This window comes from Chionomys nivalis, chromosome 13, assembly GCF_950005125.1.
Source record: "Chionomys nivalis chromosome 13, mChiNiv1.1, whole genome shotgun sequence".
Taxonomy (NCBI): Eukaryota; Metazoa; Chordata; class Mammalia; order Rodentia; family Cricetidae; genus Chionomys; species Chionomys nivalis.
This window is the reverse complement of record NC_080098.1, coordinates 9,581,545-9,598,459: the sequence shown is the minus strand read 5'-3', so window position 1 is coordinate 9,598,459 and position 16,915 is coordinate 9,581,545. Positions and strand designations below refer to the sequence as shown.

The 16,915-nt window shown below is 39.9% G+C and overlaps 1 protein-coding gene across 1 annotated transcript in view; it reads left to right on the top strand.

Annotated features, from left to right (window-relative positions):
* The window catches only part of Myo3a (myosin IIIA), a 165,401-nt gene that overhangs the window by 140,843 nt on the left and 7,643 nt on the right, over window positions 1-16,915 (top strand). Inside the window, exon 30 of the mRNA XM_057787845.1 lies at window positions 15,597-15,700. Within this exon, the coding sequence (XP_057643828.1) occupies window positions 15,597-15,700 (104 nt within the window). The remainder of the gene's footprint in view (window positions 1-15,596; window positions 15,701-16,915) is intronic.

The following is a 16,915-nucleotide window of genomic DNA, read 5'->3' as shown; positions in this document are numbered from 1 at the left end:
ACTGTCTCTAATTCCACTCTCCTGGAGTGGGGGTCCTCATTATTTTCTTGCTTTTATGCATCTTAACCTTAACTTGGCCTATAACACCAGCAGAGGGCAAGGGGTAGTTCAGAGAAGGGAGCTACGATGTCAGATTAATAAGAGAAAACAAACGTGAGCCATTCCTATTTCAAGGTTACATCTGCAAGAATGTGGAGCCTTCAAACCTCTGCTCAGAGACACAGAACTCCTGGGGTTACATTTTCTTTTATTTTTCATTGTGTTTATTGATTGTTCATATCGTGCTACCTAAGAATGTATTCATGCAAGTATATGTGGCATGCTGAACTTATTTACCCCCACAGCTCTACCCCCTTCCCATCCAGTCCCTGCCTGCTAGTCTCCATTGTCCCCTCAAGAGTTTCATTTCTACTTTCTTGTTATACATACACACGTGATCTCATATATCTGTACAAAGTCTCGTAACCTCAGAAAAGAGAAAGCATATATGCATATCTTTCTGGGACTGGCTTAATTCACTTAACATGGTAATTTTCACCCACATGCATTTTCCTGCAAATGCTACAACTTCATTTTTATGGCTGAAAGCAATTGCACTGTGCTTGTTGTTTGTGTCTGTCTCTCTATTGTTGAGCACCTCAGTCGGTTCTGTAACTTAGGTGTTTTGAGTAGCACTGCAGCAAACATTGATATAAGGTATCTCTGTGATATGATGAATTGGAGTCCTTTGGTTAAATACCCAGAAGTGATCTTTCTGGACCATATGGTAAATCTATTTTTAGATTTTTGAGAAACCCCATACTGATTTCCACAGATAGTAGCTGCACTGGTTTACATTCCAATTAGCAGTGTCTAAAGATTCTCTTGTGTCCACACCCTCATCAGCAACATCCTCAATTACACTCTGTCTCATCTCTGAAATGATCAGCTCCCAGTTTCTCAGGGATGTGCAAAGGCCCTGGAATCTTCTGTGTCTCTGAAGAATCAGGTAGAGCCCATGGTCACCAGTCATTTGTCCATGAGTTATTAGCAGGATGCCCATGGCCCCTGCTGGCCTCTGCCCATGGCCCCTGCTGGCCCCTGCTGGCCCCTACAGTCTCCACAGTGGAAGCAGCATGTTCTACAAACAGGATCAGAAAATCAGAAATCTCGTCTCCTCCATGCCCCAGGAAGCCTCTTCTCTGTAGCCTATCCTGGGGTGGGGTAAGGGTGGGAAATAGAGTTGGGAGGCTGCTACCCACCCCTCCAGGATCTGCTGACTCTTCAGGATTCTTCTGAGAACATCTTTTATTTCCCTTCACTTTCAAGCCCTTTGCTTTCCTGACCCCAGTTCTGTAATATGTAGCTCTCAAAAAAAATAGGAAGTTACCGGACCTCATGTAGATTTATTTGTTAGCCTTGCAAAAAAAAATCTCTGAAGAAAAAAAAAATACAAAGGTGACTGTGACTGTTTGCCTGACCTGGAAGAAAGTGACATCTTTAGGACCCTATCAATCGCCATGCCATAGTGTTTGTAGTGAAGCTTAACAGAGTTGTGCGTAGAGTGACCTGTGGTGCTGCTACACACAGCCTTCCTGGCTGGGACCAGAATATCTCACAGTGGGAAGAATAAAATTAAACAAAAGCCTTGATAGGTTGGCTTCTGCCCATGTCCTGTGCCAGAGGGGCTAGACAGAGGGGATGGGGCAGTAATTGTGGATTGCAGCTAGGTTTCATATGCAGCTGAAGGCACAGGTGGTGTGGGGATTCAAAAGAAGCCAGGCAAAGGCCAACAGTTCGGACTCCCACCCACTACACGATAGGAAAGTTGGAAGTGGGAGAGAGTCCTGGAGATGAATGTGGGCTGTGGATTGGCTGCCTAGCTTTCTGCTTTGTTCTTCTTGGGAAGGTTGGGAGATCTGAAAGCAGAAGCCACAGGTCTTCACTTTATTCTTCAACCTGCCATTGTCCCTTTATGAGCAGGCATGTTACAGGAAGAAGACTATCTCAGAAGCTCTTCTTGAAGCCACCTGAGGCTGTTGGCCCTTGTGTGTAGAGAGCAGAAGTCTCACACGGTCAACAGTAGCTAAGAAAGTGCCTGGGAGAGAACCCAAATCAGCCAGAGACCAGGGTCTGAGATGACTTGACGGGAAGTAAAGAGTGATGCTGGGAAATGCCATCAAGTCATCAGAGCTGTATGAGTCGGTCAGCCAGCAGATGCTGAAAACTGACCACAGAGTAAATGGCCTCTCTATATCAAAGCAAGGAAACTGCTCACATTTCACCTCACCCCCAGTTTAGATGTGGCTCCAGTTAGCAAAAGGGGATAATATTAAGATACTGATTTCAGATATTAAGACAATTGAAAGCAATTTAGTTGAGCAACTTAGATTTGTGGACTCCAAGAAGGCAGGGGGGAGTGGTCCAGTGAATATGGTGCTTGCCATGCACATGGATCCCCAGCACAGAGGTAATACCAGCTCTCAAAGAGTAGAGATAGGATGTAAAACATGACTAGCTAAACTGGCCACACTGGCAAGCTCTGGTTCATCAAGACACCCGACCTCAGTAAATACTGTGGAGGGTGACAGAGGAAGACCCCCAACATCAACTTCTGGCCCCACACATGATCACACACATGCACACATCCTACACACAGTCTTTTAAAAATATTAGGAAATGGAAATGAGTACTAAGAGGTAGGAATTAAATCCAATTTAGAAAAAAGGAAGTTATGTATTGTGTATCTGAATTATTGTGATGGTGAAAATATCATTTGTCCTATCTAAACAATCTCATTTTTGGAGATACTTCATTTTGTCTGGTGTGAATAGGATTTGACAAGATGAAGAAAACTATGGAGAGTTAACAAGAAAGCTAAAAATAATATTTCTATCTATATTCATTGGTAGATCGCCAAGGATTGGAGTGCTTGATTACATGAGAAAAGAATTGAGTCAAGGGTTCTGACATCATCAGCGGGGCATTGCCATGATGGGAAGGATTTCTTGAAGAACAGCACTGAGTTCTTTATATATTTTGGAGATCAGGCCTCTATCCATTGTGGGGTTGGTGAAGACTTTTTCCCATTCTGTAGGCTGTTATTTGTCTTATTTACTGTGTTCTTTGTCTTAAAGAAGCTTTTCAGTTTCAGGAGTTCCCATTTATTGATTGTAGCTCTCAGTGTCTCTGCTGATGGTGTTCTATTTAAGAAGTGGTCTCCTGTGTCAATGAATTCAGGGCTGCTTCCCACTTTCTCTTCTGTCAGGTTCAGTGATGTCCTTGACCCATTTGGACTTGAGTTTTGTTCATGGCAATAGATAAGGATCTGTTTGCATTTTCCTTCATATTGACATCCAGTTATGCCAGCACCATTTGCTAAAGATGCTTTCCTTTTTCCATTGTACCTTTTTACTTCTTTGTCACAAATCAGGCATTCATAGGTGTGTGGATTAATGTCAGGGTCTTTGATTTGATTCCATTGGTCTACATGTCTGTTTTTATGCAAATACCAAGTTCTTTTATGACTATAGCTCTATAGAATAGTTTGAAGTCAGGAAATGGTGATGCCTCTGAAAGTTCCCTTATTGTACAGTATTGTTTTAGCTATTCTAGGTTTTTTGTTTTTCCATATGACGTTGAGTAATATTCTTCCAAGGTCTATGAAGAAACATGTTGGGATTTTGATGGGGGTTGTATTGAATCTGTTGATTGCTTTTGGTAAGATTGCCATTTTTATTATGCTGATCCTACCTACCGAAGAGCATGGAAGATGGATCCATTATCTGATATATTCTTCAATTTCTTTCTTTAGAGACTTAAAGTTCTTGTCATACAGGTCTTTCACTAATTGGGTTAGAGTTACCTTGAGATATTTTATATTTGTGGCTGTTTTGAAAAGTGATGTTTCTCTGGTTTCTTCCTTGGCCCATTTATTATTTGTATATAGGAAGGCTACTGATTTTTTTTTTTTTTTTGAGATAGCCTTGTATCCCTCCACATTACTGAAGGTAGTTCTGGGTAGAGTGTTTGAGGTCACTTATATATACTATCACATCATATGCAAAATAGTGATACTTTGACTTATTCCTTGACAATTTGTATCCCCTTGATCTCCTTTTGTTGTCTTATTGTTCTAGAACTTTGAGAACTATATTGAATAGATATGAAGAGAATGGACTACCTTGTCTTGTTCTTGATTTTAGTGGAATCACTTTGAGTTTCTCTCCATTTAATTTGATGTTGACTGTCAGCTTGCTGTAAATTGCTTTTATTATGTTTAGATATGTTCCTTGAATCCCTAATCTCTCCAAGACCATTGTCATGAAGGGGTGTTGATTTTTTTTTTTTTTTGATTTTTCGAGACAGGGTTTCTCTGTAGCTTTGGTGCCCGTCCCAGAACTAGCTCTTATAGACCAGGCTGGCCTCGAACTCACAGAGATCCGCCTGCCTCTGCCTCCCGAGTGCTGAGATTAAAGACGTGCGCCACCACTGCCCGGCTGGGGTGTTGAATTTTTGTCAGAGACTTTTAAGCATCTAACGAGATGATCATGTATTTTTTTTTCTTTCAGTTTGTTGATGTGGTGGATTGCATTGTCAGATTTCCATATTGAACCAACCTTGCATAATGAAGCCTAATTGTTCGTGGTGGATTTTTTTTTTTTTGATGTGTTGTTGGATTCAGTTTGCCGGTTTTTTATTATTTTTCATCACTGTTTATGAGGGAGATTGGTCTGTAGTTCTCTTTCATCGTTGCATCTTTGTATGTATCGTTGCATTGTGCATCTTTGTAGCATCATAAAAGGAACTTGGCAATGTTCCTTCTGTTTCTATTGTATGGAACAATTTGAGGAGTATTGGAATTAGCTCTTCTTTGAAATTCTTGTAGAATTCTGCATTGAAGCCATCTGATCCTGTTTTGGGGAGGGTTGTTTTGGTTGGGAGGTTTTAATGACTACATCTATTTCCTTAGGGGTTATAGTTCTATTTAAATTGTTTATCTGGTCTTGATTTAATTTTGGTACATGGAACTTACCAAGAAAGTTGTCCATTTCTTTTTAAATTTTCCAATTTTGTGGAGTACAGATTTTTGAAGTATAATCTGATGATTCTCTAGATTTCCTCAATGTCTGTTGTTATGTCCTCCTATTCATTTCTGATTTTGTTAATTTGGACGTTCTCTCTCTGCCTTTTGGTTAGTATGGATAAGGGTTTGTCTATCTTGTTGATTTTCCCAAAGAGCCATCTCTTTGTTTCTTTGATTCTTTATGTTGTTCTCTTTGTTTCTATTTTATTGATTTCAACTCTCAGCTTATTTCCTATCAATTTACACTTCCTGGGTGAGTTTGCTTCTTTTTGTTCTAGAGCTTTCAGGTGTTCTGTTAATTCGCTAGTGTAAATAAGAGATTTATTGATTTCTTCCAATTTTTTATTTCTCTTTTTCTCTGTTTCTTTAAAGAAATTGTTCATTTCCTCTTTAAGGGTCTGTATCATCTTCATGAAGTTATTTTTAAGGTCGTTTTCCTCTGCTTCTTCTGGTTTGGGATGTTCAGGTGTTCCTGTTGTAGAACAAGAGGTTCTCGTGGTGCCATATTGCTTTTCAGGTTGTTGAATGTATTCTTACGTTGGTGTTTGCCCACTCTTACTCCCAACTGGTGCAGGCAGTGCCTTTGCCTCTTTGTCCAATTATTGCTGTTGGTGTCTGTGTCTCAGGGAGTCACCGAGGTCTTGAGAGATGGGTGGGTTTTGGGGAAGAGCAATGGAGGGGTGCTGGAGCAGCCTACCTGCAGGAAGTTTGGCCTTGTGGCTGAGGTGAGTGGGGGAGAGTCCCAGGATTTTTGCCTCAGGGTCTAATGTCTAGAGACTGAGCTGTCCAGCTGTGAGGCTGATCACTCACTGGGTCAGGTTTATCTCAAAGCTAGGTAAACCCCATCTTAAATTTTAGATGCTAATTTCCCCTATAGATCAGTGTATGCTTATCATGTGACCAAATTTAAACCCAGAAGTCCAATTATCCATTTCTTACCCTTTCTATCTTGGCAACTTTCCCCCAGTTCTCTTTACACATCTTATTGGCATCACAGACTTCCCAAAGGTGTTTAGGTTTCACCACAGAAATGGATTCTCAAGACCACAGTCTACATTTATCTACCCCAAACCTTTCCCATGCAGGATCATTCACACACTGTGTACCCATTTATTCATCACACAATAGATATTCAATGTCTGTTAATTAATTAGTTAGAACTTGTTTCATTTCCTCTAAACACAACAAGCACAACAAAGTATAATGTCCAGGGTAATAAGGCTTTGCAAATTTCCTTTTTTCAAAACAATTCACTCCTTAAACCATTGTTGATCTTCTTATATATTATTTGCTTCTAAGCTCCTCTGGTCAGAGAAGAAGACCTGATACAGATATTCTTAGTTAATCAGAACAGCTATTCACATATACAGTTCACCTAAGGAAAACATGGTTCTGTTAGAGCCTTACTTCAACTGTGGAAAGAAGATCCAGGCCTATGGCTGATGTACTAGGAACCTCTATGAGCACAGACTCAACAGCCCACTCCCTCCGTGCATTTCCTGGCACACCCTGTACCTCTAAGAAAAACTCATTTGGTAAACCAAATCAGGCTCATTTTCAAACATCCCACTATCAAAATATCCCATGATCCAGACTTGATTGCTTCATGCCTCAGAAGTCTGTATTGCTTGTAACCATGGTGTTTCATCACAGTAGCCCTAACTAGGACAAGAATGTAGTATGCAGAGCTAGATGTGGTACATGTGAGCTAGAAGTTGGCCATTTAGTCACAGGTCCTAGTCAATGCTCCTGCCCTTAGAGCTGTTCAAGCATGTCACTTACATTGCATGATTCCTCCTGTCAAATGCTTTCAGGTAGGGAGATGCTTTTCTTCTTAAATATGATACACCTGGCAATTTGTGTTGCCAATTGAACAGAGGGGAAACAAAGACTGATTGTGGCATGAATAACCCTGGTACCATAGACATAAGCTCCCTTTCTTCTCTTACCGAGAGGCACTGACTAATCCACAAGGCTGCAAGTTTAGGTGGTGCCCGGCAAACAAATAAGGATACTATTCCATTTATATTCATGGTATTGTGAGTGCATCCCAAGCCACAGATGGCCCTTGCTCCGCACACAGACAGCTGATCAAAAGGAAAAGTCTCACTACTGTTTTCAAAGTAAATGTCAGGGGAAAATAGCATCTTTTTTTTTTTTTACTTATTTTGAAAGTTTTATGTCATTCATAAAACTTGATGCCTTGATGCATCAGTTACTTTTCTTGTCACATGACAGAATACCTGCAGGAAGAACTTAAGGGAAGGAGAATGGACTCAGGGCTTCCAGTAGACTCAGTTTGCCATGGTCACCTCCATTGGGGAGGGGTGCCCTGGCAGCGAGAAGATTGGCAAAAAGCTGTTCACTTCATTGGTTTCTTCACATCAGAATATCATTGTGATAAAAAAAAAATTAGTCTGACCTGATTATTCTTTTGAGGAGTTTAGGGACTAGCCCATTGTGACTAATTACGATTTTTAAATGTATGTTAGTTTTTTTTAAGGCCTTTTTCTCTAGTGGTATGAAATAGTAAGCACATTGCATGTTAATTTACCTTATGCAGTGCTGTTATATTAAGGGCACTTATGAGACCCTTGTTGGACTTGATCTTGTACTAGTGAGTAGCACGGTGTCCAAACACGCCAAGGACTGCTCAGCTCCCATGCTGCCTGCAGTGCTGGCCTTTGTTCATGCATCTGTATCAAAAACTTAATGTACTCTTGGAAGCACATCATTAATTGCTTTGCTTCTGTTTCTGTGTTAATTCCATGTCCTCTGCAGTCTTGAGGAGTTAAAAATCTATGCGATATGAAAAAGTAATTTGGCTGCAGAAGTTTTGCTTCCACCTCAGACTTTCAGTTTTAAGTATTTTGTTGAAATGGATTTAGTTTACATGTCAGAAATCCAGTCTAAAGACAATGTAAACATTGTGGAAGTAAGACAAACTGCTTTAAAACAATTTTTGATATGCTACTTTTGTTTTTATTTTTATAAATACAATGCTTAAATTTATTTTAATAATTACCATGCAATATAATTTTAGATGATTCTTGGTTGTAAACAAGTCAATAAAGCCCAAACTTAGAATAGTCAGGTGTCATGGTTGATCTTGATTGCCAGCTCAGCTAGGTACAGTGAAGCTCACCTCCAGATCTGTCTGTAAGAGCATTACCTGAGACCACTGAATCATGAAGGCTCACCCAATGAGTTGTTTCAACCCTTGTGGAGTTCAAACATAAGGGCACTGGAGGGCAATACAAGACAGAAATGCAGTTATATAAATGAAGCTACGGTAATGCTACTAAAAACAAAAGAACACATCCTAATTATTTTTAATACATAAATAAATAGAAATAAGGATAAGATTGTACCAGCTACACTATGAAAATACTAAAATGCCTGCCTTCTGAAAAGCCAATTAACTTTGCAAAATTAATTAGTTAATGTAATATGCCTTCCAAAGAAAAACATTACAATGGCATTCCATCAAAAAATTATTTCCAAAATAGTATCTAAGAGCATATTTAGACAATGTCCTCAGATGTTCAAAGAACAGCTAATAACCACAGTGTGTGTTATGTTTAAGAAGAAAATATTAAAAAAATAAAATAAAATGATATCTATTTTAGGAAGTCTGTACATCTTAGAACAAAAGGCTTCAAAGCAATGTTCTGTTCAGCCTGAATCAGCCTATGTCAGTTATGGATTTAAAGGTAAAACTTCTGAAAACAGTGCTTTCCTGTGGAATGCAACAGCATATAGGAAAGACTGTCCAAGTGATACATATGATATGAATATAACTCTATATCAAAAGGTCAGAAGAAAAAATCTCAACAAATACCAAAGCCATTTTTTAATAAAATCCAGCATGCAGTATTGATAAAATGCAAAACTCAGTAAACTAAAAACTGAAGGCTATTCTTTAGCAATGTGTGTTTCCTCAATTAAAACCAAAATCACAATTAACTATGAAACAATGAAAACCATTCCATTCAAGAGCAAGATTAAAATAAAATGTAAAAAGCATAAACAGTTTCAGCTGATATAGTATGAAAGTGGAGACATTTCTGAGGAAAATAATCACGAAAGAGGATGCGTATGATGGTGGAAGAATTACACCTTAACAATGTAAAGAAAAGCCTTAACAATGCAAGGAATAGGTCTACGCAATAATTTGCTTCAGCAACAAAGTTAAGTATGGATACACAGATGATGACATAAAGATGGATAATGATAGATAGATAGATAGATAGATAGATAGATAGATAGATAGATAGATGATAGATAGATAGATAGATGATAGATAGAGAGATAGAGAGATGATAGATAGACAGATAGAGAGAGACAGAGAGAGAGACAGAGAGATAGATGATACATAGGTTGATATGTATCACAGTTATTCTTTCTTATAAACTATTACAATAGAAAATAAATCATTGGAAATAATAGTGAGAATTAATATCTTAAAATGAAGTTTACAAGGAAATCACAAAGAGACAGTAAAGAGGAGATGCATGATGGAATGATGTGTTGTTCTTCGGGATTGCAAGGGGAGATATTATGGCATTGCAAGAATTTAAAATATTGCATTCAAGCTTTCTTCTCCAGTAGGTGGGAACCCAGAGATCCACAGCCAGACATCACAAACACATATGAGAGGGGGAAGGAGGAGAGGGAGGAAGAGAGAGAGGGAGGGAGGGAGCGAGGGAGGAAGGAAGGAGTTTGGGGAAGACTTTGTGCCACATATCTCTAAATAGGTTGTCTCCATCAAAACCTTGCTCTCAGAGCTGAAGGAATCCCACAGATGAGGAGGTGGGTACAGTGTTAAGTACAAGAGGGGATGGAGGACATCAGAAACACGAGGCCCTCTAAAACAACTGAGCAAAGCTCATATGAACTCACAGAGACTGAAGCAGCAAGCACGGGCCTACATGGGTCTGCACGGGGTCTCTGTGTATACATTGTAGCTTTCAGTTTCGCATACTTATTGGACTCCTGAAAGTGTGAAAGAGTGTCTCCGATTCTTGTGTCTTTTCTTGGGGTCTTTTTCCTCTGTGGTTTGCCTTTCTAACTCTTATGTGATGGTTTTATTGTTGTTTGTCATGTTTGGTTATTATCTCTTGGAAACCTGTTCTTTTCAAATGAGAGTCAGAGAGGAAGCGGATCAGGTTGGGAGAGAAGATAGAGAGGGACTGGGAGGAGTGAAGGGGAGCTGTAATCAGGAAAAACTGGAAAAAGCATTTATTTTCAATAAAAGTCAAAAACAAAATAAAACATTGCATTCTAAATCCCTGACCTAGAACTTTAATATTACTAAAGATCATTCACAAATTTCAGACAGAAAAAGTATGTGATCAACAAAATGAATAAAATAATGTCATCACTGAAGACATTCTTCCATCATAAAAACTCCGTCATACAATAATGAGTAGGCCTAAAATCAATATAATATTTATTAAAATATTTATCACAAGCCAACAAGACACAGTTGGATAGTGTTTAAAACTGTTTCTGATTTCAGAGAGAAAAATTCAATAGGTTCTTACTTGTCACTGACTACCCAAACCTTTTCCAGAGCTGTTATATTTTTTAAGGTTGAGGAAGACAGAGACCAGTGTCTGTGTCTGAGTACTTCACAATCTCCACTTAGAAAAAGATGGCATGGGAATAAAGGAGCAAGGGGAAAATGATAAGGATTTAGGCTGCACAGACCTTCTAGGGACTCAAAGGAATCATCAGAAGACTGAAGAACAGACAAGCCAGTGAGGGTATTTTTAGAGAAATGCGCAGGCTTGTGTGTGAGACAGAGAAAGTGCTCACACAGCTTAGGAACGCCAGGAATGCTCCCCATGGAAAGGAGACTCAAGACACCGATTGGTTTGCATAAGCATGCACATGGTTGATGAGTGAACACATGTGTGACATCCAGGAATAAAGAGTATAAATTAGAACAAGTGACTGTTTTACTTATCAAAATAGAATGAATAAGGAAAAGTTGAACAATGATGAGATTGTACTCATTAATTACTGCCAAATATAAGAAGAGTGAGATTATACTCAATATTTTGAAAAATGGGAGGACAATATAGAGGGAAAAGAAGAAAGAAAAAGAAAACCTAACAGGCAGGCAGGAAGGAAAAGAAATTGTTTATATAATTGACCCAGTAAAACTACTTATGAGGAAATAGCCAAGGAAATGATCAGAGCTTAAAAAGAGAAAAATTTGTGTACATGGTAAGAAACAAGGTTGGACGAAGAGAAAAGAATAAGTAATGACACGCTATCCATGGAATATTAACGTCTCTTAAAATGCATTTATCAAAGAATAATCATAGCAATCTGCAAGCTAATCCAACTACAGGATGAAATATTGCTCCAGAATGGGAATTGTAATTCTGTAAACAAGATAGCTCACTCTTCCCCCACGGAGAGGCTGTTCATTGCCAAGAGTTCTAGAAAGGCTCAGTGTCTGATTGAACGAGAGCAAAGTTCCCATCGGAGCCTGAACTTAAACTTTCTAAAGCAAATGCTAGCAGTGAGTTTTAAATTTGTCTCCTTTCTTATGGATGTAAAATATTGAAATGCCTGCCAATTTATTATCCAAAAGGTACATTTCTGATAAATCGAAACACTTAAGGAAATTATCACCAGCACTACAATATGAATAAATGCCTTGCCTCCCTGGCTGTAACCTTTGCAGGCTGCGTTTATCATTCACATCACACGAAATAGCCACAAACCTAATTTTCCTAGTGCCAACATTGATACACTGTGGAAAGTCTGTGATTATAAATGTTTGTGTCATTTTTGTAATTATGGGGACAGGGTGATTAGTTGGCAAGGCTTGTGTTCCCCAAAGGAACAAAGTGAAGAAGGACATTGGAGCACTGAATAAACTTGTGCCTCTCCTGTGTGTTGATAAACTCTCAGGGGGCGGGGCTTGCAGAAACCAGAAAATAAAACAGACCAAGGAAATTTGGCAGACCCACCAATCGTTTTCGTTCCTGGCCATCAGACCCACCAATCATTTTCATTCCTGGCTTCCACCCCTTTAACAACACTCAGGCCCCTGTTTTAGAAGTCCTGGTGAAAACAAAGAAGCTGAAAAACTAAGCTAATATGAATTCCATAAAGCATAAGAGTACTTAGGTATTCTGAAAATTCAATTCAATGTATTTGTGCTTTGTTAGGACTGTGATACACTCAAACCCATGTATTTATAAATATTTTTATAAATGCATTCTTAGCTTACATTTTCTTTTTCCCTTTAATCCTGCTTCCTTCCCTGCCTCCAACCCATTTTACTCCCTTCTTATGAACCCTTATTATAAAACACATATTCTTTCCTATGCTTTGCAAATACATTCATGTGTTCTTACTTGCTTTTTCCCAAGCATTGACACTATGGAAAGATATTGAGCAAACATCTTTGAAATTTCTTTTGTTTACTAGAATTGTAAGTATGGGATACACTTTAAAGGTAATAGGATTATTGAGGGGAAAGGTGGGGCTTTTGTTTTGTTTTTTATTGTGGGTCTACTTTGCTAAAAGTCTGTACCAATTGGCATTTGCTTCAGCCATCTGAGAACATATACTTGCTCTGCCATCCTGCCTGTAAGGGTTATGTTTCTTTGTAGTCTTTGCTCATTTGTCTGCAGCAAAAATGATCATCGTTGTCGCCTTTCCCCTTGTAAAGCCGCCTTTGATGCCGACTTACTGTATTAACTTGCTCATCTTGATCTTATCATCTGTATCTTTTTCCATCTTCCTATTGGTTTACACATTTGTGGGTTTTTGTCAGCATTTACCTCAACTGTCTGTTATTTGTTGGGGGTTGTAAAACACAACTTTCCAAGTTTGTCTTATCCCTTTTGATTTATTGCCACCTAAAAGCTTTTGTCTTTTTTATATAGTGCTGGGGATTGAACCCAGGGCCTCAAATGTCCTAGGCAAGTCTTGTATCCCTGACATACTCACATCTCAGCTCCTTAGCTATTTTAAGATGCACAAATATGTATGTTTTCTGACTCCTGAATTTTGATTAAGGTATATATAATAGCCTAAGTGCTTCATGAATTCACCTGGATTTTCTTCCCAGAGTTTTATTGGCTGTCTTATTTACATTTATCTTTGGAGTGTTGGATATTTGATTTCATATGTGATGGCAAGTCAGTGACCCACTTAATAACAGCAAGCATCTACCGTCCATGCCGCCCAGTGCCTGTCAGCTAATGTGTATATATCCTCCTAACGGCTCCAAACCGTCTCATGCTGCCCACCTGGGCAAGGTCAGGAGTCTGTCAGGGCCATGTCAGAACTTGAATAAGCATTGCCCACAGCACTCTATGCCTGTTGTGTGCATAAAAACCATCATAGACAAAGGTCCTGAACATCAACAGCTGGGAGACAGCTCAGGGGATATAGTGCTTCTCCTGGAGGCACAGGGACCAGAGTTTGAATCCTTAGAGCCCATGTAAAAGCCAGGCAAGCATGGTGACCACTAGAAAAGCTCTAGGGAAGTAGAGACAGAAGATCGCAGGGGAAAGCTGCTTAGCAGTAATTTTCAAACTCCTGGTTCATCAAGAAACCCTGGCTCAATAAAGGAGTGGTGAACAATCAAGGAAGGCATCCATTGTTAACTTCAACCCTAAAAACAGAGAGGAGAGACAGAGAGAGAGCAGTAGCAACAAATACAAGCTTGGCTCTATATTCCTTTTTGGGGGCTACTGTAGCAAACTTCAGATCAAGTGACTTAGGCAGCATAACTGTTGCCTTCCATTCTAGAGGCTCAAAATCTGAGATCACAGTATTACATCAGCAGGTTTCCTCTGAGGCCTCTGTTCTTGGTTTGTCAATGTAGCTTTACCCTTGTTCGTGTGTGTGTGTGTGTGTGTGTGTGTTTGCACACATGTGTACAGATACCAGTTGAGGCCAGAAGTGGTCAGATTTCCATGGAGCTGGAGTCATTAGGAGGTTGTGAGCTGTGTGACATGGGTGCTGGCAACTGAACTCTGGCCCTCTGGAAGAGCAGGAAGCTCTCTTATTAACTGCTGAGCTATTGCTCCAGCCCCAACCAGAAATCCTTCACTGAGTATTTATTCTGTTTCCTGAAGTTCTGAGAATTCAGAAAAAAGCAGGAAATGGAGTCCACCTTCAGAAATATGGTCCTTGGGTCGGAAGGTTGATGGTAGTGACACCCAGAGATGCAAAGAAAGACTGGGGCAGAAAGGGCCTGCAATCTGTCTGCTGAGAGCACCCTTGATCTTCTGGAAGGCATTTTGTTTTTCTGGGACTGGAGAAATGGCTCAGTGGTCAAGAGCTCTAGCTGCTCTTGCAGAGGACCCAGCTTTGATTTTCACCATCCACTTGGTGACTCTCAACCATTTATAATCCCAGTTCCAAGGAATCAGTTCCAAATGACCCAGCACCCTTTTCTAACCTCCATTGGCACTAGGCAGTCATTTAGTACACAGAGAAAGCATTTATATGCATAGAATAAATATATAAAGATTTAAATAATAATGAAATATTTTGTTCTATGTTCATATGTACGTGTAACATATTTTGGTCAAGTCCACCCTCCTATTCTCTCTAATTCTACCTCTACATTCCCACCACTCCCCCCCCAACCAACTCTACTTGCTCTTTGTGTTTGAATACCCACTGAGCCTTTTTAATCTGTGGGACAAGGTACTAGAAGGTGGGTAGCATCTCAGGGACTTCATCCCTGTAGAAAGCTTTCTCCCCAACAATCATCAGTTGCCAGCACCTTCATAGACAAGAGTTGAGATTCTATAAGCCCCTCCCCAGCCATGCTTGGATTGGGCTGGCTGAATTTTATGCAAGTCATTGTGACGCTTTTCAAACAAAATTTGTTAAGTTGTTTTTCTTCTGCTGCCTTTCTCCCCTATTCCCTTCCTCCTTTGTGCCTGCCCAGCCCCAATAGCCATGTTCAATGGAATCTGTAATAATACTCAGATTGAATAGAGACAATTTAATGGCTGTAGAGCCAAGAATTCCTTTATTCTCAGAATCTTTTTTTGTTCCTCACTTGCACAGCAATTATTCAGATTCTTTGCCATCTTCAATTTATTTTTGTTGCAACAGGATTGTTCTAATACATCAATCCGACTTTAAATGGTATTAAAATCAAGTTAAAATTTAGTCACAGACAACTTTAAAGTGTTTCTGAAAATGCTAAGAATATATATAATAACTTGATACTTTATTTTTATTTTATTGCAATCAGGTAAAAAGATAAGTAGATTCAGCTCGAATATTCTAAGAATGGCCGTGACCTCATCCCTTCTATGAACTTGTGTCCCTATTCCACATTACCAAGCTCTTCTTGCTCTGTTTTCTCCCTCTTCCTCTCAAAGTCCTAAATTGTCAGACAATTGGAAGAAAGCACATGACAAGAAATATGACATAGGTGAATAACAAATGCAGCTTACATGCAGACATTCTCATTTATCCAAAGGAAAACATAGTTTCTGAATCTAGAACTTATTTACAACCACTTTTCTTATAGGTGTCTCTAGAGAAGAGCCAAAAATATTGAGACCTCCGAGAAGACCCCGAAAACCCAAAACATTAAATAACCCTGAAGATTCTACATACTACTATCTACTCCATGTAAGTGGTTCATTCTTGCAGTCAAACTGAAGACCAACAGAAACCATGGCTACACTAGGCTGCCCCAGAAGGCCTCGCAGCGTGGAGACCCTGCTCGAATTCCATTTGGCAGATAACCCAGTCAGTGCCCCCTTTGTTTCCCTCCAGCCATTTTCCTCATGGTCCTGGCTTCTCTTGTAGTCTTGGACCTACCGTATTCACCCAGAAACTTTTTTCTGGTAACCGCTTATCAGAGCTTACACATAAATATCAACCTAGAAAGGAAAATCCGTCATAGGAAAGCCCTCGGGACAGAGGCATTCATTCCAATGAGTATGTTGTGCAAGCAGAAATAGAGAAGTGAAACTTTGCTGAGCTTCTGCAAATTTCTGGCCCATAGTAAGACATGTGCATAACCATTGTGACAGCCTCCTAGAGCCAGCCCCTAACATTATGTTCACTTCTGGGATCAGAATCGTGAGACATGGGTGAACATCTTATGTTCATATCAGAGCCATTAACTTTATTGAGATCTCCTGGGTCCACTCAATTGGCAGTGTTATGGTCTCTACTAGGCTCCCTTCCCCTCATGCTCCTGTCCTCCATGCATGCCACTGCTATCACCTTGGTTCCCAAAACCAAGAATTTAGTGGTTGTCCTGGGTCCCTTTTATACCTGACGCCTATGCCAGTTCTGCATTCTGCCTTCTCGCTACCAGTTCTTCCTCCTTCTCTAAACACATAGCATATCCCAGTTCCGACAATCACCGTTTCTCAGTCAGACTGGTTAAAGCTCCAAATCTCAACTTCTCCAACCTACACAAGAAAATTCTCTAAACCATAAATTTGGTTATGTTATTCCTTCAGTTGGCTCAGTAACTCCATCAGCAAGAAGTCCAGATTCCAATGTCTTCCTCACTTCAAAAAGTTTCTGCCCTGTGTCAACTCTTCATAGTAAACTGCTTAAATTCCCACAGTGAGGAGCATCCCCTTAGGCTCCAAGTCTTCCCCATCCAATGGGTCCCTTTGACCCCAGTGGTCCCTCCACTTGCAATATTTATTCAATCTACACTCTGTACTGTCACAGAGAGGAGCAGAACTCCACGCCCAGGAAAACCCAGAGAATCTGAGAGTTCATCGGAAACAAGAGTCACATGCCATGGGCAGGAAAATGAAGCTCACATCTGGCTTCCCAGTTAGCTGGGCCAACTCTAGTCTTCCCCTTCACCATGGTTCT